Source organism: Microtus oregoni, unplaced genomic scaffold (genome assembly GCF_018167655.1).
Source record: "Microtus oregoni isolate MIOR12 unplaced genomic scaffold, Mior012 000086F_ref0000336, whole genome shotgun sequence".
NCBI lineage: Eukaryota > Metazoa > Chordata > Mammalia > Rodentia > Cricetidae > Microtus > Microtus oregoni.
The window spans coordinates 4,161,501-4,184,009 of NW_024544552.1; the positions used below are offsets into that span (position 1 = coordinate 4,161,501).

Genomic DNA, 22,509 nt, shown 5'->3' on the forward strand with positions numbered 1-22,509 from the left:
TGAGGAACTGTGTTCAGACCTTTTCTGTACTCTCCTGGAGCCCGTGGAAGACGACCCCGAGCGATGCCAAGCTAACCAAGGCCCAAACCCATGAGGTCACCCCGGTGGGTGGTCCTACCCGCATCTCTAAGATGGAGGAGCGTCTATAAGACTTCTTCAACGTCCAGGAGCTGAACAAGAACACCAGCCTGATGAGGCCGTGGTCCCTGCGGCTGCTGTGGTGGTGGCTGTGTTGATGGAAGACAAATGTGAGAAGGTGCAGGATCCCCTCCTGCTGGATGTCGTTCCCTTGTTTGACTCTGGGGTTGGAGATGGTGAGGTGATGACCACATAAATCCCACGGAGTGCCACCATCCCTGCCAAACAGACCCAAGCCTTACTCTGCCCACCAGCCTGGGGTCCTGATCCAGGTGAATGAGGGTGAGAGGGCTGTGACAAAGAGCAGCAACCTGTTCCGTAGCATTCCTCCTGCTCCACGTGGAGTTCCCCAGATCGAAGTGAATGTTGACATAGATGCCAATGGTATCCTAAGTACTTCTGCCACCGACAGGCGTACAGGCAAGGCTAACAAGATCACCATCACCCACGACAAGGGCCAGCTCAGCGAGGAGGAAGTACAGAGGATGGTTCATGAGTCTGAACAACACAAGGCTGAGAGTGAGGTTCAGGGGGACAGAGTGGCTGCAGAAAACTTTCTGGAAGTTCGTGTCTTCCACGTGAAGAGTTGCTTGCAGGGAGATAGCCTTAGGGAAGAGAGTTCAGAAGAGGACAGATGCAAAGGGCAAGACAAGTGTGAGGAAATCCTGGCCTGGGTAGAGCACAACCAGGTGGCAGGCAAGGAGAGGACGTTAGTGCAGAGCTGCTGCCCCATCTTCCGTGGGCTTTATGCGCTGTCTGGTGTTCCTAGGGCCTTAAGCTTGCCAGGAGAGGCCTAGTACTGACCCCATCATTGAGGAAGTTGATCGATTGACCTGCCGTGATAAGTCATCTGTGTCTGTAAGGGCTGGACTTACGGGTGTTCTAGACTCTTCTATAATCCCACTTTGTAACTTCAGAGGTGAGTCAGGGTATCTTGCCCTGGCAACTGGGAGCTTTTTTTCCCTCATTATGTTTTATAATTGAGGTCTGTGTTATTTGATTTTTTTTAAGCCCACTTCTTGCCAGGCATGATGGAGCATACCTTTAATCCCAGCACTTGGGAGACTGAAGTAGGAGTATCTCTGAGTCTGAGGCCATTCCATGTAGTGATGAGGCGAGCAGGCCTGCTTTTTGTCCCGCCCGGCTCCCCGCACAGCTAGCTTAGCCCCGGAAAGAACAACACACAAACTGTATTCATTTAAACACTGCCTGGCCCATTATATCTAGCCTCTTCTTTGCTAATTCTCATATCTTTCTTTAACCCATATCTAGTAATCTGTGTATCACCACGGGGTCGTGGCTTACCGGGAAGATTCTAACCCACATCCATCTTGGGCCGGAGTTTCATGGCGGTTGCCTGACTCTGCTTTCTTCCTCCAAGCATTCTGTTCTATCTTCCCCACCTACCTATGTTCTGACCTATCAGGCCAAGCAGTTTTCTTTATTAATTAACCAATGAAACAACAGATAGATAGAAGACCCTCTTACATCATTTCCCCTTTTTCTGTTTAAACAAAAAGGAAGGCTTTAACTTTAACATAGCAAAATTACATATAACAAAACAGTTATCAAGCAAGAATTACAGTTAACTAAGGAAAACTAAAATTATGACTATCCATTCTTCAACTCCATCAAAGACTCCAGAAGGATATAATATTACCTAATTAAACAAGAAGTAAGCAACTTCCAAAACTCTAGAAATGACAGAGACAACTCGCTTCCTGGACAGTCACCCAATTTTTTTTTCTACCGTTGGGGCATCCATCTTCAGCCTACAGGCCCATAGAATCCAGCAGACATTTCCATGAAGCAGAAAAATTCAAAGACAGTTCAGTCACTTTTTGCTGTGTCCTGCAGAATGTCTCATAGACTCTTTCATAAATCAGGAACCCTTAAAGACCATCTCTCCTTAGGCAAGTTCAGCAGTCCTCTCTCTGCGTGTTCTTCATGTCCAGTTTATGCAACATCCAGGCAAGAGCAGTTTCTTGCCCAAATGGCTATCAAACTCCATAAGGAGCCTCTTCAATGCCCATCTTTCTCTTGAAGTAGCTGGTGCTGCCAGGAGCAGATGTGTCTCATTGTCATGAAAAGCCCTAAGTTATTAAAACATTTAAAATGCCATATTCTGTAGTCTTTGAAAGATATGAAGAATGCCTATCTAACTGAGATATATCTCTATATATCTAGAAAATCTAACTAACATGACTACAAGCTTGACTATTATTGATGATTATCCATTAACAACCTATATTTCCTAATTATACACTACAGTTTTAAATGAACTACATAATCACAATACCTTAATCAAGAGCAGAAATACATATACATATAACAAAATTGACCTTAAATTTATATCAATAGAGTAAAATTTATACCAATGTAAATTATCCATATCTATAACATATCCCCTTTTAAATGTAAAAGAACATTTATAAACAATATTTGGGAACATGGGCGCATGTGCGTGTGCATGTTCGTTCTACAAAACTGAAAGGGGAACCTGAGAGCGGAAGAAAAGATCTTAAGCAAACTAGTAATGAAATAATGTACTAAAGCCGAAGGGGAAGTAACTATGAGCTGGAGGAACGGGGGCCTAAGGAAGGAGAGTTGGGGAGCGATGAGGGAGAAGAAAGCAGAATGGCATGGATGTGTGAAGACGCCGTAACACAGCCCATTGTTTTCTATACAAACCTAATATATATATATATTAAAGGCTAGAGATCTGGTGCAGCTAAGAGTGGATGTTGTAGAAGACCTGAGTTTGGGTCTCACATCCTACATCAGGTGGCTCACAGCTGTTTGTAACTCCAGCTCCAGGGGAATCCCATACCTCTGACCTCCAAGGGCACCAACGCACACACCTCATCATATATAAGATTTCTATGTGGAGGAGACAGGGTAAGTGAAAAAGTGTGAGGTGGACACAGTGAAGGGGCACAATGGTGTGATGATCATGCTGGAAAAGGCCTATGGTTCTTATAGATGACCCTAAGGTAAAACTAAAGCTTGAAAATTTAGTTGGTCAGCATTGATCGCACTAATAAATAGTTTATATTATTGTTTGGTTTATTCATTTGTTTTGGTGTGTTTTGATATAGGGTCTCACTGTGTTGCCCTGACTGACCTAGAACTCACTATGTAAACCAGGCTGACCTCCAACTCATTTGATCCTCCTGCCTTTGTCTCCAGAGTGCTTTGATTAAAGGCATGGGCCACCAGGCTGGGCCCACGCACATGACTGTTTTTTAAGCAGGCCATTTCATTGTTTTGTTGGAGATAAGACCACCCAAGTCTTTAGGTATGGTCTGGGGAGGTAATTCAACTTAGCTTGGTTCTATCTCTGTAAGAGAATGGTCTCTTCTGATTTCTGGTGAGGATAACAGCCGAATAGGAGGATAATAATATCAGCATACCAGACTGCTTAGCTGTTCACCTCTGCCATAAACTACTGGGCAAATCAAACCCTCCAGACTCCAATATTCCCTTCTACATACTGGGAATGTTGACAACAGCATTCCTCCACACTGTTGTGAGGGCTCAATAGATGTAAGAGGTGAAGAGGGATGTTAGACACTTAGCACACTGTTGACAGACATTAGTTGTTACTAGCTATTATTCTCTGAGTACCAACTAGGTAACGGACATTTGGTATACCCCACTAATCCAATAGCAATATCATGAGGCTTTATTATTATTACACACATAGCACAAGTGTGGATGTCAGAGGACAACTTTGTGAAGTTAGGATAGAACTCAGGTCATCAGGATTGTGTGCTGAGTCATCTTACCAACCTCTTATTTAAAGATGAATATTCTAAAGTACAAGGAGGTCAAGCAATTTGTTCAAGGTCATATAGTTATTATGGGAACAGAGAGGGAGACTGCTTGACGTAAAGACCCATTCTCAAGTGGCTGAAACTGGGAAAATATCCTCCAGCCCAGTCAGGCAAATGACAAGGAGAAGCTTGCATGGCTTCAGCCCCATTCAGTCCATTCCACCTCTATCAGTCCCCTGAGCTGTGCCTCAACTTCAGGATGGAAAGTGAGTTTGCCCAGAGCTTGCTACATTGTATTGCATCACATAAGCTCTTTCTGGTAGAGGGGGTTACACTACCCAGCCACTTGTCCCTGGATGTCATTTTTAACTGTGTTGCTTGCCTGCAACCAATCCAAAACCTTTTCAATCTGGCTTTACATTAAAAGCAACTGGGGGGAAAAAGGCATTGAAGATAGGCCAAGAAGGACAGAGTTGCCTAGAGCACCCCCTTCCTTTCTTTTTAACTTATAACATTAACCATTTCAACCTATTCTTTCAAAGAGGGACAATGATATAGGATTTGAATTTTTTTTAGCATTTCAACAGCAAGCCTTTCTCTTTTAGTTCTGAAAAAAATGTGTTTGTTCTAAAAAAAAAAAAATACCTCTGATTCTCCCAAAATGAGTGGTATTAATTGTCTACAGCAAGATTTAAGAAAATTAAATTCTACTCCTGCCCCCCCCTAAACTTTCAAGAACACATTTAATAAAAATGTATCTAATTTAAAGATACATTTTTATTAAATGTGTTCTTTTATAGGACTTGTTAGTCAGCACTCAAGAGTCAGAGGGGAGGAGGATGCCTCTGGTTTTGAAGCCAGCCTGGTCTAACTAGCAAGTTCTAGGCCAGCCAGAGCTAGAAAGTGAGACTCTATTTACAGATAGATAGATAGATAGATAGAAGATAGATAGAAAAATAGATAGATAGATAGATAGATAGATAGATAGATGATAGACAATTTCACATACCTACAGAGTACATTTTGACTATTGGCACCCACATGGTCTCTTATTTTTTAAACATCTTTTATTTATCTTTTGACAATTTCATACATACATATAATGTATCTTTGTCCTATTGGTTCTGAAGATTCATGCTTCCTCTCCTCCCATCAACAGCCCCCTGCACACACCCCTTCTAATCTTCGTGTCTTCTCTTTGTTTTTCCTCACTGAGTCTGGTTAGTACAGTCGCTTGACGTTGACTGTTCTCATTGGCTTGCTCTTGTTCAGGTACCCACAGTTGCTGTGGGTTCCTGAGAGCAATAGACATGTCATATCCTTAAGACGACGTTTTACAGCCTCCCTCCCATCCTCCAGCTCTTAGATTCTTTCTGCCCCCTTTCTCGGTGTTCCCTGAATCTTGGGAGGTCCACATAGATGTTCCATTTCGGGCTGAACATTAGCTGTTGCCCATTGCGGACAGAAGCGTCTCTGGCAAAGTTGAGAGCGGTTCGAATCTGTGTATATAAACAAAAGTATTTAGAAGGCAGTTTGATACATCTGTAGTGATATTTCCTTTGTATTTTAATAAATAAAGCCTGAAGACCAGAACAGTGACACTAATCAGCCATCCAGGCCAGGCAGTGGTGGCACACACCTTTAATCCCAGCAGCCACACTAATCAGCCATCCAGGCCAGGCAGTGGTGGCACACACCTTTAATCCCAGCAGCCACACTAATCAGCCATCCAGGCCAGGCAGTGGTGGCACACACCTTTAATCCCAGCAGCCACACTAGTTAGCCATAGAGGCTGGGCTGCGGTGGTGCAGGCCTTTAACCCCAGCACTAGAGAGGGGATTATATAAGGTGGGATGAGACAGGAACTCTCTCTCTTTCAGTCTGGAGATGTCATAGAGGTAAGAGCTCTCTAGTGGCTTGGCTGCTGTGCTTTTCTGATCTTCATGGTGAACCCCAATATCTGTCTCTGGGTTTTACACATCGTGGGCTTTAATCAGGTTTACAGTACCAGGAATGCGTTTCCTATGGAGCAGGCCTCAAATCCAATCTAAAAGTGATTGGTTACCCCCATAACCTTCTTGCCATTATCACACCAGTGGGCACGTCTCTTTTTATCTATCTATCTATCTATCTATCTATCTATCTATCCATCTATCTATCTATTTATTTTTTAATTAAATCACTGCTTGGGTCATTAGTTCTAGCTTCTTTTTTTCTTTTTTAATTGATTTTTTATTGAACTCTACATTTTTCTCTGCTCCCCTCTCTTCCTCTCCCCTCCCCACTTCAATCCTCCTCCAAGGTCCCCATGCTCCCAATTTACTTAGGAGATCTTGTCTTTTCTACTTTCTACTTCCCATATAGATTAGATCTATGTTAGTCTCTCTTAGTGTCCTCATTGTTGTCTAAGGTCTCTGGGATTGTGGTTTGTAGGCTGGCTTTCTTTGCTGTGTGCTTAAAAGCCATCTATGGTGAATACATGTGATAATCATCTTTCTGTGTCTGGGTTACCTCACTCTAAATAATGTTTTCTAGCTCCATCCATTTTCCTGCAAAATTCAAGCTGTCATTATTTTTTTCTGCTGTGTAGTACTCCACCGTGTAAATGTACCACATTTTCCTTATACATTCTTCAGTGCAGAGGCATTTAGGTTGTTTCCAGTTTCTGGCTATGACAAACAAAGCTGCTATGAACATAGTTGAGCACATGTCCCTGTGGCACCATTCTTTTAAAACAGAACTTATTTTAACTGTGTGTGCATGTATGTCTGTGTGTCCTTGTGGCCCGAATAACACCTCCTAGCAACACGAAAGTTAGCCATCAGGGAAGAAATTGCTGATCAGTTCAAGGTTGCTCTTTCTGTGCCTTGAAGCTATAACATGCTGTGTCTTCAGCAATGGGGTCCTACTTATATAGCATGGTGGGCAACCAAGTGGGCTGGCAACGGCCTCTGGGCCCTCTAATAACTCAGAGAGAGGGAGTCTACCCTTGACACTGTGGTTTTCCTTTAACAACTTGTGCCTTCTGGGGGAAGTGGATTTTTTTCCCCTGACATGATTGATACATTATAACATTGAGTATACTGTACATCTGTCAATTGACTAACCACAGGTGATGCTACTTTTAATGCTTGGTTCCTGCTCTGTTTAAGAATTTTCTGACATGTCTAATATCTATTTTCTTACCGGGTTCTCCTGAAAATGTACTGCTTTAATTTTTTTAAACATAGTGACTTTATATCCTTTAAATATTGTAATACAGTTTTGACAGATTGTAAATGCTTAAATGATACAGGGTACAAAGTAGCCTTCTGAGAAGCAAGGGAAAGGGCCCTTCTAGGTCAGCATCACTCTGGGAAAAGGATAGGCCAGATCTTCTGAAACTTTAATATGCATTCCAATTACCTGGGTATCTTGTCAGGGGCAGTCAGCAGGCCTGACACAGAATCTGAATTTAGAATTTCTAATGAATAGACTATCAATTCTTATCTCCATTTTATTTGGAAGGGAATTAAGACTCAGAAGATTGAAAACATTTTTAAGAGTCATAGTCTGGTCAGTGACAGAGAATATGGCTATGTCTGGCAAACTTTAATTAACTACTCTGAAGCTGTACCCATCCTCACAGTTACAGTCAACTTCTTAACAGCTTTCCCCTCTTGTCAAGAAGATCCCCTGCCCCATTAAGCTTCTCTGAAAACAGAAAGTGCTTTCTTTGTGATCCTCTAAAAAAAGGATGTCATGAAGATATGAGTTTTCTCTGTTCTGCTGTATGAAATAGCAAGCACATCCACTTAAATAGCTAATCTACTTAATTAGAATTGGTGGTAGGGTTGGGCAAGACAATAATTTCATGCTTACAAAAGTTTGAAGAGATCAGCATTGGAAGAGTTGGGATAATTGTAACAAATTAAGGGATAGGGATTCTTTTTTCTAAAACACCATAAATGCCGGTGTTCAGTCATGATAGGAATAATAAAACTGAGTGTTGTCAGAAGTGGGATTCGAACCCACGCCTCCAGGGGAGACTGCGACCTGAACGCAGCGCCTTAGACCGCTCGGCCATCCTGACATCTGCCAGGACATTTTCCATACTTTCTTATAAGCTGATAAACACTGGTGACGCACCCTTTACCTGTGTTTCGTTTGTCTATGATTTCAAATAAAAAGAAAAGCGAGGTTCCCCGGAACGCTTTTACAAAGCAGAAGAAGTGAAAGTGGGTCTCAGGTCTTTCCTATCTCCTACTTCCTCATCACTTTTAACTTTCCATCTCCATCTGTTCTGGGGACCTTTCAATCGACTCTCGCCGGGGCCGAGTCGGCCCGGGGAGGATCTCCTACTGGTCAGTTCTCCTCCCCACCTTCCGTCCTAAATCGCCTAACCGAACCCGTGCCGGCTGGACTCTGGGTACTACTGCCTGGTGGAGCTAAGTGAGTGCGGAGCCCCGAGCTGGGAGTGTCGGACTGTGAGCAAGCTGAAAAGAAGAGAAAGTGGCTTCTGTCAGAATTTTCTTACAAAACCGGCTTTAAAGGTTACGGAAACCGACTCAAACCGCGGTCGGCAAATTTTCACTTGCATTAGAGAGACTAGAGAAACCCGTAAGTCACGTTGCGTTGGTGGTATAGTGGTGAGCATAGCTGCCTTCCAAGCAGTTGACCCGGGTTCGATTCCCGGCCAACGCATATTTACTTTTTCTGTTTCCTTCAGTTTATTTACGTAGGACACGGTTCACACAATGTTCTATTTTATATCTTTGAATGAAACCAGCCCCGCCAAGTTGGGGCCGGACTGGGTTCCTGAAGTTAACTTTATCTTTTCTGATTTGAAAATTTTCTGGAGTCTGTGATCTCTTGTCAGAATTTCAGATTCGCATAGGCCTCCGCATCCGAGAGGCTCATACAGCAGGAGTGAGTTCTTGAGCGTTTTAAAACTATCCGGTGCGTGTAAGGATCGCATTTTTAAATTTGATTTTAATTGAACTAATCGAAATGAGTAATTAATGGAGCCATTAACTAAATGCCTATTCATTTCGGCTACTGAAGAACTTTTAAGCAGGGAACAGGCATATTTGTGGTTTTGATTTGTATATTTTTATGAAATTTACATAGATACTAAGAAAAATCTAATAATTTTTTATTGATTACATGTCGAAATCATATTTCGAATGTATGAGGCTGAATAGAATTTATTAAACTTATCATGTCTTTGTTACTGGTTAAGTTTGTTCTTTGATAATTTCACATGTGTATACAACGACTTATTAACGTTCACCTCGCGCCCTCTTTTATTTCCCTCTCACTCTAGATTCCTCCCTTTTCCCTTCAATCCCTTTTTCACTTTTCTGGGGTTCTTTTTGGGACCCACTGATTTTAATGAGGAACCTGTTTCTTTCTGCTGTTTAATCTTACTTTTAGAAAATTGGCAGATACAAGAAATGTTCACATTACGTCATCTAGACAATAAAAACAAAATTTTACTTTTAAGAATACGCGGATTGCTAAAAAGTACTTTTCTTGAGCAGCTACTTTAAGAGGTTTTTGTAAGGTGTCCTCGTTAGTATAGTGGTGAGTATCCCCGCCTGTCACGCGGGAGACCGGGGTTCGATTCCCCGACGGGGAGACTAGCAATGCGTTTTTTTTTTTTATCCCTTCCATCAATTTTTGGTCAGCCTTCCTATTAAAGAGGGATAATCACTTTTAAAAACTCAGGGCTTAGATTTCAAGACCTTGTCTCTCTCTAATCAAATTAGTAGAAAAGGGGAAGCGACCCTTCAGTAGGTGCATTTACTTAACCCCGCCTGTCGCTAGGGTTCAGATGTTTTCACTGTACTTCACGATGGTTCCACCTATGGCGCTACACCATAGAGAGGTGGCTGCGGGGGCTAGACCAAGTTTTCAAGTCGGAAGTCCTTACCACTGCCACACTGCAGGATGTAAATATGGAAAACATCAGTCCACCCCTGCAGGCGACACATGAGAACAGAAACGTCCTCTCTGAACTTAGCACAGAAGGAGCGCTGGGCTGAATGAAAATCGGGAGACTTATCTTTTGTTTTAATGTTGGCTGTTTAAAACTACTAAGGAAACGTTGCTTCTGGGGAAATAATTTGATTGCTTTGGCAAGACTGTTTTCTGCATTCGTACATTGGATCCATGATCGCCGAGATCCCTTTCAGTCTTAAAGTCCTGCAAAACACACTCCCTCACCAGGAAGAATGTGATTTGTACAGTCAAACAGCTTTCCAAACTCAGCTCTCTGACCTCAAACTGTTCATTCTAGTAAAGCCCCAATTTCAGCCTTTGTTTTCATTGCTTTCTTGTGTTAAACGACATAACGACACCATAATTTCGTTAACAAATTTCTTATTTCTGAGCATTTATGTTATTTTCAGTGGATTTCCCCCTATCTCTTCTGGTAGGGCTCTTTCTCTCTGTCTCTCCTTCCCCCCTCTTTCATTGTCCCTCCTTCCCACCCACCCCCGTGCACGTGTGTTAATTATATCTATTTTAAATGGTGGTTTTGAATGTAAATGATTACATGTGTAAAAGAACCTGGTTATGTAGCATATGTTCATATACTCATTTTGGAAGAAAAAATATATGCACTTGCTTTCCTGTAATACATACCCCTTGCAGAAAAAATGGAGAGCAAACAGATAAAGGGCGCCCCACTCTCACCGTGCAGGAACGATCTGTGCATGCTTCGCTGGCTATTTCCCTGGCTTTTCCTCTTCCAGGGCCGGGAATGGAGCCCACGGTCTCCTGCACGCTCTGTGCTGAGTTATGTACATCTCGGGCTAGCTTCCTTGGGCTTTTGGGAGTGGGGTGGGGTGGGGTGGGGATGGGGCGGGGTGTATTTTGAAAATAAAGTTGGGATAAAACTGTGCGTATTGCTAGCTTTTAGATAAGACTAATTTTTAGAGCTACCTTGGCCTCATGGTGGAGTTAGAGACGATCACAGAGTTCTACACACGCGTATAGACTCTCCCACTAGAGTGATCTGCTTCCCACCGTAGGTGACCTCTACCGACTCATCATAAGCACCCAAAGACATAGTTTCCTTAGTCCACTCAGTGTTTGGACGGATGGATAATGATGTGTGTGTGTGTGTGTGTGTGTGTGTGTGTGTTTTAATCTGCTTGACTTTTTATTTACAATCGTTCCATTTCTACAGATATTAAATATTAGCCTAAAACATGCTCTCCATCATTTCCTTGTGTTGGGCTGTAGAGCTACAGCACAGTTTCTTAGTTTTGAACATTCCAGTGTTTTCCTGCTGTCTGAGCTGTGTGGGATCTGAGCCATTCACATGCACTGTTCACCTTGGCTACCCTAGAATCCCCCTAGCACGTGTCCAGTTCAGGAGGCAGGCAAGGATCTGAGAGGCGGTTTTGTTTTATTTTAATTTTCAGAACTGACTTTCCCTCACATGACTCTCCTTTCTGGGATTTACTCCTTCAACTTTTGGCCTTTAAAATATTGAGTAAAGACTTAGTATCTGTTATCTCTACCATATAAAAACCACTTATTAGAATGATACCTATAATTAGGTTGAGGCTTAATGAAACAGTGCAGTGTGTAGTTACGTCGTGGGGTGTGCTGTGTTTCCTGATATGTTGGCTTGGCATACATATACATACATACTGGAGCAATAGCTGAGAGCTTCCATCACGATTCACAAACAAAACCCAGAGAAAGCTCTGGCAACAGCCTTTTGAAATCTCAGAACTGACCTCACCAATGACACAGGTCCTCTGACAAGGCCACATATCCCGATTCTTCCCAACCAGTTCCACCAATTGGGATCAAGCGCTCAAATATATGAGCCTATGGGGACCATTCTCACTTAGACAAAGTGCCAAAACAATTTCAATGGAAAGGTCATGTAGCAATTTTATATATGTGTATATGCATATATACACACATACACATATACTCATATACATATGTGTGTATCACAAAATATAAATATATACATAATTTCTGCATATAAAGTATCTATGATTTTATGAAATCTTTGAAAATATTGACCTCCACTTAAACTGAATCTCAGTATTAACAAAAGATGCCACAGAAACATACGCAAGGAGGTACTAGTGTGTGGAGGCTCCAGGGAACTCCTGAGACCTGGGCAATCCAGAAAACGGCTCATTAGACCCCAGCCTGATGAGGACCCTTAAACTGAAGGCAGTAGAATAAGGGGAATACGCCCTTTGATATTCGTTTGCAGGTGTGTCATTGTTAACGTCGTTAAGTTGCAAGAATTTTAAAATTTCCTGTTTCACCTGGGTGACTCACGCTCCAGTAGACTTCAAAACCGTCGGTGTGATTTGTTATTAAGAACCCTTAGTACTTTTTGCCAGACATGCCTGGAAACGCGGTTACTGTGTTAAAAATAATGAGTTAATATATCAGTACTTACGCACGCACATTTGCACACGTAAATTATCTAGACCAGTAACGTTTCTGAGCAAAACCAAATGAATTCCCAAACTCAGAGAGCGTCCATTTTGGATTTCCTTAAGGCTCTCGGTTCTTTGATCGTCTTGTGCTCCGCTAACCTCAGCCTCGGTAGGTAGAACCCGGACCTGCTGCTTAGGAAACAGCCGCAGGTGCCCTTTCTTACCGTATTTACGGTAGGGTGCCATCAGTTTTGACTTCAATTTCAGACACAGTTTTTGGCAGATGTGGCCGACCAATGTATTCTTTAGTGAACTGACTTGACAGCCACACTGAATGCCACCTGTCTCTGTGGCGCAATCGGTTAGCGCGTTCGGCTGTTAACCGAAAGGTTGGTGGTTCGAGCCCACCCAGGGACGGATAGGAGTCTTTTGTGTACCTCACATTCTAGTAATCTTTCAAGGAACCCAACGCTAGCTACCTTCCTCTGCTAACCTCAAGGAGGAGCTTTGTGTTTGATATTCTTAATGTTATGTTGTGGTCAAGAAACTCCTCGACCTATCTGTTTTGCTCTTTTCGAGGCTAAGGTTGCAGTTTCACTGTAGAAATTACATCTGAAAGCTGATTACTCTGGGAGTTTGGACGTTCAATGCTAATGGTCCGAAGACTTCATCTGTCCTGAGAAAAGTGAGCTTTCCTTCGTATTTCCTTGCTCCCGAATCCCTCCGTTGCTGTCACTTGTCACCCTTTACTTCCTCCTTAATCTCGGCATCATCTGCTAGGAGCACGAGGGGTTTCCTTTTTCAGTTAATTTTCAGCTCCGACAGCCGCCCCCAGAATCTGTTAACTCCGCACCCGATCGGCGCCAACTCCTTCAATACCATCTCTTTAGCTCGGACAGCAGTGTCTTAGAGCGAGTGGCCCGCAGAATCCCTCTTCTCCCTCACTGCCTCCCTTTGACCTAGTAGAACCACACCTCCTAAATTCGCAGTTTGGCTTTTAAATCGTCGCCCTGGACTTCCAACTTCTTTCTCTTTTGCCTGGCAATCTTCCCTTTCATGCTCTCCCCCAGAATGAACCTTTTCTGCCGGCTTCTCCACTCTCCCGAAACCTGCTTGTTCTGCTGGCTAGAACCAGAGCTTCCGGATCCAGGATGAAACTGAGTTAGTTGTTCACGTGATCTTTTCAGCACCTACTCTCACTGCTGGCACATCGTAGGCGAGGAAGGCCAGCACACGAGACATTTTACGACCCTGGGACCCAACTTGGTCTCGGTTTATGTGTACACACACTCTTGCTATAATGCGATAGGCACACTCGTCTCTCCCCCTGAATGATGGCACACGTATCCGGCTCCAAACAACGCTCGGAGCAAACTCAGAACCCTCCGGGCCCCAACCTGCACTGGGCAGGCTATACATACTCCATCTCTGAAAACTAACTTGTCTCTCTAACCCGGACAACAATCAAAATTAGACCGTTCCTATTATTCGTGTGTATGCTCAATAGGCCTGGATTGACAAGCAGAAGAATTCGCCCAGCCTGAATTGATTTGGGGGTGCATGTCCGTTAGCGATCTTTTAGGGAAACTCCTATTTGCCGTCTTTCGCTTAGGCACAATAGGGAGAGCATATGACTAAAATCAGATGATTCTGGGAAGGGACATAGAAACAGAAAAGCTGGTTTTTATAGTCTCGGTGCCTTTTCTAACTTTTACTAAGGCGACTTTGGTGAGCAGCACTGTCCTCACCTCTGACCATTCCTTTGTGGGAGTTTGTGGTCTCTTCCCTGTTCAGACCCCGAGCTACCTGTATGTCTTCACTCGGCACAACCCCAGCTATTTGCTGCTTCTTTTCAACCCCACCCCACCCCCACAATGGCCTAGAATTGACCGAAGCCCTAGAGCCACACACTAAGACACTTCAATAAGACATGTTCTGAGACCATTCCAGTTGCGGTGGAGACGCCCCTGACAGCTCAAGCCGATGTCACACGTGCAGCTTCTTATTAACTCACTTGGTCGTGACTCTTGGACTAGAAAGATAACCTTATCCCGGGCTCAGATGGTGATGTCTCCCTGGGCTGCCCTAGGCTCCCCTGTTATTTCATTCTTTTTAAGATTCATTATTTTATGTGTATGTGTGTTCTGCCTGCACATATATGCACACCATGTTTGTGTTTGGTGCCTGGTGCCGGTGAACCACCCTGAGGGTTCTGGGAATCAAGTCCAGGGCCTCTGCAAGATCAGCAAACGCCCTGAACTGACGAGTCAGCTCTCCAGCTCCTTCCCCTGCTCTTTACAATTAGAAAAAAAAAATGATTTGACATGGAGCTGGAGAGATGACTCAACGGTTAAGAGCGCTTCTTGCAGAAGCACTGGATTCAGTGCCCAGCACCCACATGGTGGCTAACAACCATCTGAAACTCCGTTCTAGCGGATCTGACTCCCTCTTTCTGACCTCTGAAAACACCAGGCACATACATGGTGTGGATACATACAAGAAGGCTAAATACTCATACACATAAAAATAAATAAATCTAAATATATATACTGCTCTTCCGAATAAGCACATGGCACACCATGTCCCCGAAGCCAGAACACTGAGTTCTGAAGTAACGTGAGTAGCCGGCTTGTTTGTTCTTTCCGTGTCTCTTTTAGTGTGATTCTTTCTCATAGAGACCCTGGTGGTATGAGCGCTCATTGACTCATTATCCAATCTGAGGTAGGTACGAAACAATCGCCGTCGATACGTTTCAACTATATAAGTGCCTGTCACCACGCAATAAAGCAGACGCTGTTCCCGGAAGCTCTCTCCCGAGTGGTTCGTGCCCTTTACCAACCCGCAGGCATTGCTGTCTTGTCAGGGAACGCCCCAGTTATGGTGGCAATTCTCACCCTTCACTACCTTGGTTCACCCCTTCCCACTCCCACTGAAGCCCCTCTTCTGAAGAGTTTCCCCCCCTCCTCTTCCAGAAATCATCATCAACTGGCTCTGGCCTCCCCTCCCCCAGCTCCTAGCTCTCTACCTCATGAGTTCAGCTGCTCTGCCTAGGTCCCCTGGACTTCCCACACCCTGGGGGCTCCCTGAAGGCAAGCAGGCCTGAGGAAGAGATGCAGACAGCTGTCCCACTAGCTGTAGCAGTCATTCACGTTTCTACAGAAGTTTATTTGGGAACAATTGCTAAGCATGAAAAGGGTCACCACCCAGAGCCCAGGCTGCTGCTTCGCTATGAGGGAATGCTTGGGATAGAAAATGTGTAAAACTCTGAAGCGTCACTTCTCCTGAGGGCAGCTACGTACTCTCTGGGGCTTCACTGTTGTCTCTCGAAGATCTGAAGCTTTTCTTTTCCCCAGAGATGGTCCTTTAGAGACAAAAAGAAAACCGGGTTGGGGGAGGGGCCTTTCTTTGTCATGTTCCTGCTGCTCAGTGTATGATGCCCGATGTAGATGAGGTGGCGAGTCCACAGAGAGGTCCCTAGGTACTACGTCACCACTCTCAACCCCCCCCCCCCCCCAAGATAAGAGCTCACTTGTCCTCGGGTTCCTTGCTCCAGTGCAACTCGGGCTCCTCATAGTCTGCCACTGGCCTCCGAAGACTCCTCTGCACAGAGAAACACAGCACTGTGTCTATTGCAAACAAGAGTCCTGTCAGCAGGCAGAAAGTGATCCGAGGCCACGGCGGTGGAGAGGTGGATGACGATGTCGGACCTAGTAGGGGAAATAGAGAGATGAAAAAGGTGACTCTCATTAAGGCAGAGATTTGGAATAAACAGTGAGGTCAACACTGCCAGACCGTGCTCCTGACGCCTGCTGGGAATCAGGTAGGGGGAATCGTGGGAGAGCCTGGGCCAGTTCTTCACTGAATCTCCATTCTAGTGCGACCTAGGCGGGAGCTCAGCAGGCCACACACTTAGTCACTGCTTCTGCTTGTTCGGTGGTGACACAACAGGGGATGCTTGGCAAGGTAAGTTGTCTACAGGAGTCACGTGACAGCCGTGACGTTGTCATGTTGCTGTCATCTAGAAAGGGGACTGATTTGTGTATTTTTTTTATTTATTATCTCTCATTCTCTCTCAGTTAATTTTTAAAGCCAGGGTCTCATTATACAGCCCTGACTATTCTGGAACTCACTATATAAACCAGACTGTCCTCAGACTCAGAGATATCTACCTGCCTCTGCTTCTTGAGTGCTGCGATTAAAGATGTGCGCCACCAAGTCCAGCTCAATACTTTTGCTATTTAGACATTTTTAATTTGAATTTTATGTGTATGGGCATGTCTGTGTACCAGGTTGATGTCTGGTGCTCACAGAGGCCAGAAAAGGGCGTTAGGTCCCATGGAACTGGAGTTGCAATTGTGAATCACCATGCAGGGTGTAGGAACCCTGGAAGAGCAGCCAGTGCTCTTAACCACTAAGCAATCTCTCTAGCCCTGGGTTCAATATTTTTCAATTAAAAATTGCATGCATGTGGTGTGTGTTAGTATGCTCGTGCATTTGTGTGTGTTTCTGTGTGTGCACTTGTGTATGTATGCATAGGTATAAGTGAGTGTGTATGTGTTTGAGTGTGTGTATGTTTGTGTGCATGCATATGGAGATCAGAGGACAACCTTGGGTATTATCCTTATAAATGCTGTTCACAGCTGGGTAGTGGAGGTGCACGCCTTTAATCCTAGCACTTGGGAGGCAGAGGCAGGTGAATCTCTGTGAGTTCAAGGCCAGCCTGGTCTACAGAGCTAGTTCTAGGATTGCCAGGACTACATAAAGAAACCCTGCTTTGAAAAACGAGAGGGAGAGAGAGAGAGAGAGAAAAGAAAGAAAGAAAGAAAGAAAGAAAAAAGAAAGGAAGAAAAAAGAAAGAAGGAAGGAAAGAAAGAAAGAAAGAAAGACAGAAAGAAGTGCTCGCTTCCTTTAGACCATGTTTTGGTGAGTTCTTACTGTCAATATGACACAACCTAGGGTCTCAAGGAAGAGGGAAGCTCAGTTGAGTAATTGCCCAAGTCAGAATGTCTGTGAGAAAATGTCTGGATTAATGATTGATGTAGGAAGGCCAGCCCACTATGGGCAACACCGTTCCTAGGCAGGCAGCCCTATACAGACGCTATTCCTAGGCAGATAAACTATATAGGAAAACAAGCTGAGTACGAGCCAGAGAGCAAGGGACTCTGCAGTGTTCTTCCATGGTTTCTGCTTCAGTTCTTGCTTGTGTTTCTACTGTGACCTCCCTAAATGATGAACTATGCTAGAAGTATAAGCTGAAATAAACCCTTTCTTCCTCCAAGTTATTTTTGGTCATTTATCACAATGGGAAGCAAACCACAAGTCTCTCATTGGCCTGGAGTTCTGGGAGTAAGTGGGAGTGCCCAGGACTCTGCCTGCTCAGTGTCGGGATTACTGTGCTACCACCCACATCTGACATAGTTTCCTGGCTCTAGGGCTCTCTCTGCTCCGGGCCCCATGTTTGTGATCACTTTAAGAAGAACCGAGCTAGCTCCCCAGCTCTAGTTGCGTTTGTTTGTTTGAAACTCCGTGGCCCTGGCTGGCTTGAAACCACCTTCAATTCACAGAGATCCACTTGCCTCTGCTCAGAGTGTTAGGGTTAAAGGCATGTGCCACCATGCCTTGCCCAGTTTTAACCTTAATTTTTATGTATGTGTGTGTCTGAGTGAATATATTTTTATTTTTATGTGTGTGTGTGTGTGTGTGTGTGTGTGTGTGTGTGTGTGTGTCAGGGTGTACGCATTTCACCACATTCATGCAGTGCCCTGGCAGGCGAAAAGAGTCATTAGAGTCCACGGAACTGGAGTTGTAGATTGTTGTGAGAGACCATGCAGGTGCTTGGAATTGAACTCAGGTCCTCTGCAAAAGCAGATAGTGCTCTTAACTGCTGAGCCATCTCTCCAGCCCCTTAACTTTAAATTTTGATATGGTTTTAAACTATGAACAAATTTACCTTAGTAGCATAAAAAACTCTCAAATGCCTTTTACTTAGATTCTCTCATTGTTTACATTTGACTCTTTTGTCTCATCATTTGGTCTTTCCTCTACCAACCACCTTTTGTGGTGGTTTGAAGGAAGATGGTCCCCAAAGGTTTATGTATTTGAATGAGCCTAGTTGTTGTTCCCTAGTTGGCGGAACCATTCTGGGGAAGATTCGTAGGTATGGTCCTGTTGGAGGAGGTATGTCACTTCAAAAGTCCACACTAGGCGGAGTCTCTCATGCTCTCTGCCTGCTGTGTGGAAGACAGCTGGTGGAGAAGATATCGTTCTCAGCTCCTACTCTAGTTCCACGCCTGCGGCCATGCTCCCCATCACGATGGTCACGGACTTGCCCTCTGAAGCTGTGAGCAAACCTCCAATGAAATGCCTTCTTTTATAAGTGACTTTGGCCACGGTGTCTCTTCTTGGCAATATAAAAGTAACTAAGACAGCCTTTGAGAGTACAATAGGTCCTCCTTGTCGGTGCCAGATTAAGAGTAAACAAAAATTGGCAAAGGCCAGCAAAGGCTCTCGCTGCCAATCCTGACCACATTAGTTAGCTCACCAACCCTCAGGCCTCAGGCGGTGCAACGAGAGAACTGAGTCCTAAAAGTTGCCTTCTGGCTTCCACAAGCTCACTGTGGCATGTGCACACAGACATGCACACACACACACACACACACACACACACATAACAGTAATAATAACAAATAATAATAAAACCTTAGCACGTTGTAAAAGCTTCTGAAGAGCTCTCACCTCTTACAATGATCCTCAAGGCCTCTGAAGACTTGTTATTTTGTCCAATCAGCCCCCTGCAGAAGTAGGAGCCACTGTGATTTTGTGTAGCGCTTGGAATGTATAGTTCAGAATTCCAATGGAAATACTTCTTGCCTTTGCCGTTCTGTAAATAGGTGACCTTATGTACAGGTTTGTTTTTCCAGCTGTGGCAGTTCAGCCGGATGGGGTCCCCCTCCTGGAATTCAGGCCGCTGAGTGGTTTGAAGCAACAGCCAGCCTGAAAGACAGATGAGGGTCTTGGGGGGGGGGGGGGAGGAGACGCAGAGTGCAAATCTCTTCTGAAGGGGATGCTCTGAACCATTCGATCCTGGATGCAATGGAAAGCCAGACTGAGAACTGTCCTACACCCCGCCTCAGATCACAACATGACCTTTTGTCTAAGGAAGAAAAGGGGCACACACACACAGTGGCGGCCTTGTTAACAAGATGTCCAAAGCCCATTTCAGGAGCAAAGTTGAGGCAGATTAACAACCCTTCACCTTGAGATTTATTTTCTTTCCTCTTTTTAACTTTCATTTTTATTTTTAGGTGAGGTCTCACTATGTATCTCTGGGTGTTCTGGAACTCACTATGTAGACCAGACTCACAGCGATCCTCCTGTCTCTGACTCCTGAGTGCTCGGATTGGAAGCATGAGCAACCCTGCCTGATCCTTGATTTTTCTTTTTTTTTTTAAAAAAATGCATGTGTGTGCATGTGCATGTGTGCATGTGTGTGTGTGTGTGTGTGTGTGTGTGCGCACGCATGCTGTATCACATTTGTAGAGCTCAAAGGGCACCTTACAGGAGTGGCTTCTTTCCTTCCACCCTGTGGCTTCTGGGAACTGAACTCAAGCTTAGCAGGCTTAGCAGCATCTTTACCACTGAGCCACCTCCCTAGCCCCAAGACTTGATTTTCCTGTTGCCTCCTCTCAGTAATTCACTTCATTCACTCCTGGACAGCCATCTCTCACCCAACAAGACAGTTAATATTCCTTCCTGAGGCTCTGCCGGGTGAGAACCGTGTTGTCCGGGTGCTCTGGTTAGAGGCAAAGGAGCCAGCTGTTTGAGAGGCCCAATTCAATGAAACCCCACTGTAGATCCCCTTCTTCCCCTCTGGGCCTCCCCACCAACTCATATTACACAATGGCACAGCTGTGTAAACAGAGGAAAACTGATAGTATCTGATGTGACACCAAGGAAACCGGGAAAGACCTACGCCTGAGAAAACCGGTCCTCTTACCGGCTTGTGATACCAGGATGCTGCTAATTGACACAGACATGTTCATCCCACGATAAAGGTAGATGAGTGTGTAGACACCCCACACAGCCGTGTCGAGAGCTCCAGAGCCTCAGGCCCACGGGAAGACAACAAAGTCTTCTGTAGGGGTGAGACTTCGAGGGACGGCCTGAGTGTGGATGTTGACAGTGTGTGCAGGAAGTGTCCACCATAGCCCTCCCCACCCTGGATGCTTACGGCCTGAAGACAGCTTCAGAGACTGTCTCTAAACCTGCCTCCTTGACCCTCTGTATACAACAAGAACCCTGTCTCCTTGTTTATCTGTATGTAGCAACCCAGATTTCTTGTTCAGTTGTATGTAATAATTCCACTCTCTGTTCTGCTGTATATAACAAACAAGCGACATATAACAACCATGTGAGTTCCAGCATGGCATTGGTGGGAAGATAGTACAGACAGACACTAAGTGATGTGGTCACAGACGGTGAAAGATCTGAAATGGAGGAGGACCGAGTGTAATAGCTAAGATCCTAAGAAGAACGGGTCTAACTAAGAGTATTATGGAGCATGCTCTGACCTCAGAGCACCTGCCTGTGTTGTATGTGTTCTGTGAAAATGCCCATTCCTGGAATCATTCCTTGTCACCATCCTGTCTTCACCACATGACAGGTTTCGATGCTCTGCTTAGGGCTTCCTTACAGCGATAACTACAGTTCTGCTCACATCTGATGGGACTTATTATCACCTCGCTTCCTTATTAACCCAAACCGCAGGGCTTTCTCCAAGTGATTCAGGGCCCTTCTACTCACCTATATGGACTTCTAGGTTCACCGGGTCACTGAGAGTCGAGAGGGCTGTCTGACACTTGTATTCTCCACTGTCATTCACTGTGGCGTTGCGAATGACATAGGTGCCATGCTGGTGTGGGATGAGGCTTCCATTGTGGAACCACTTGGTAGAATTGTCCTCAGGGGAGTAGGTGGCCTGGCACCTGAGGGTCACATTGTCGTCCTTGAGTACCCTGACCCATTTAGGGTCTAGGATCACCACAGCCTTTTGGAAACCTGATGAGAGAAGGTGGAGTAAGAACTCAGATGAGTGGGCTCATCACTGGCACTCCCAGGGCAAACACAGGCAGACTGAACAAACCCACAGGCTCTCTGGCCATCTATGACTCACTCTTAGGGCATCTAGGCAGGGAAGCACTTGGTCCCATTTTTAACCCTTTCTGTAGTTGGAGAAAAACCAGCCGGAGAGACATAAGGCTGATCCCAGCTGTGTTAGGGAATTGCTCCTAGCCCCCAGACATGCCAGACACCACACACTGATCCTTTCCCAACTTTCTATGGTCTTTGTGTGTGCCGCACTCAATCAGTCTAAGACCCTGAAGCAAACTCACCAGCTCGAATGCCAGAGGAAACTGCAAGAGAAAAGAAAAGCATGCATCAGGTGTTGAGCAGGGCGGCTCCCTTCCACCTGTCCTGCAGGAAACTCAAATCTTAGCTTTCGGACATTGTTCCCTTTATCCTGTTGCTCATTAAAACTGTCAGGTTAAAAGTAAAGATTGCATTTCCCTAAATCAAGCCACAGAAACCACTTTGAACCTAAGCCCCACCTGGAAAGAGAAAAAACAAAAAGGGAAACCTGGGATGTCAGGCTGGAAGACACAAACCTCAGGAGCCACCTGGTCCTTGCTCTTTGATTTCCACCTAGGGAAATGGAGACCTAGATGGGTGAACTCACAGTCCACTCCTGATGAAGCACAGATCAAAGCCAGGGTGCTGCTTATCTAACAATCTGTCCTAGGAGTTAAATCTGGGCCTGACCTGAAGAGAGAGGAGGTCTCTGCTGAACCCAGACCACCCTTCCTCCAGACGGAGCCCCACTTACCTAGGAGCAGCAGAGCTGTCGGTAGTAGTCGCGGGCACATACTGCTGCACTGTGCAGAAAATGTCACCACAGATATCCGGAACCCTTAAGGGCCTTTTTGACTAGAAGAGAGGAAGTAAATAGCTTTTCCCCAACCTTCCCCAACCCCCGTCATTACCCCCACCCCGTCTCTCTCACTAGTTTCATTTTCCAGAAGCAGCATCTGATTCCTAAAACACACTCTGATGAGAGAGCCCTGTGGCGGGGCAGGTGCAGGAGGGAGAGGGCCCAGAGAAGATACCAAGAGGGATGGGCCCACTTGTTCTACAGA

General features: G+C 45.0%; 1 protein-coding gene and 4 non-coding genes across 5 annotated transcripts; 3 read left to right on the plus strand and 2 right to left on the minus strand.

The window, feature by feature from the left end:
• Window positions 1-7,903: 7,903 nt before the first annotated feature.
• Trnal-cag lies at window positions 7,904-7,986 on the minus strand. The gene has a single exon. It is a non-coding gene; the product is annotated as a tRNA-Leu (tRNA).
• A 539-nt stretch (window positions 7,987-8,525) lies between these two features.
• Window positions 8,526-8,597, plus strand: Trnag-ucc. Its single transcript has one exon. It is a non-coding gene; the product is annotated as a tRNA-Gly (tRNA).
• An 865-nt stretch (window positions 8,598-9,462) lies between these two features.
• Window positions 9,463-9,534, plus strand: Trnad-guc. The gene has a single exon. It is a non-coding gene; the product is annotated as a tRNA-Asp (tRNA).
• A 3,125-nt stretch (window positions 9,535-12,659) lies between these two features.
• Trnan-guu lies at window positions 12,660-12,733 on the plus strand. The gene has a single exon. It is a non-coding gene; the product is annotated as a tRNA-Asn (tRNA).
• A 2,734-nt stretch (window positions 12,734-15,467) lies between these two features.
• LOC121442023 (low affinity immunoglobulin gamma Fc region receptor IV-like) lies at window positions 15,468-22,272 on the minus strand. Its single transcript, XM_041643457.1, has 6 exons — window positions 22,200-22,272; window positions 21,709-21,729; window positions 21,119-21,373; window positions 19,052-19,309; window positions 15,846-16,023; window positions 15,468-15,677 (listed from the first exon to the last, which is right to left on the minus strand). Exons 1-6 carry the CDS (start codon window positions 22,237-22,239, stop codon window positions 15,608-15,610), a joined length of 822 nt encoding a protein of 273 aa, XP_041499391.1. The 5' UTR covers window positions 22,240-22,272; the 3' UTR covers window positions 15,468-15,607.
• Between the last annotated feature and the right edge of the window lie 237 nt (window positions 22,273-22,509).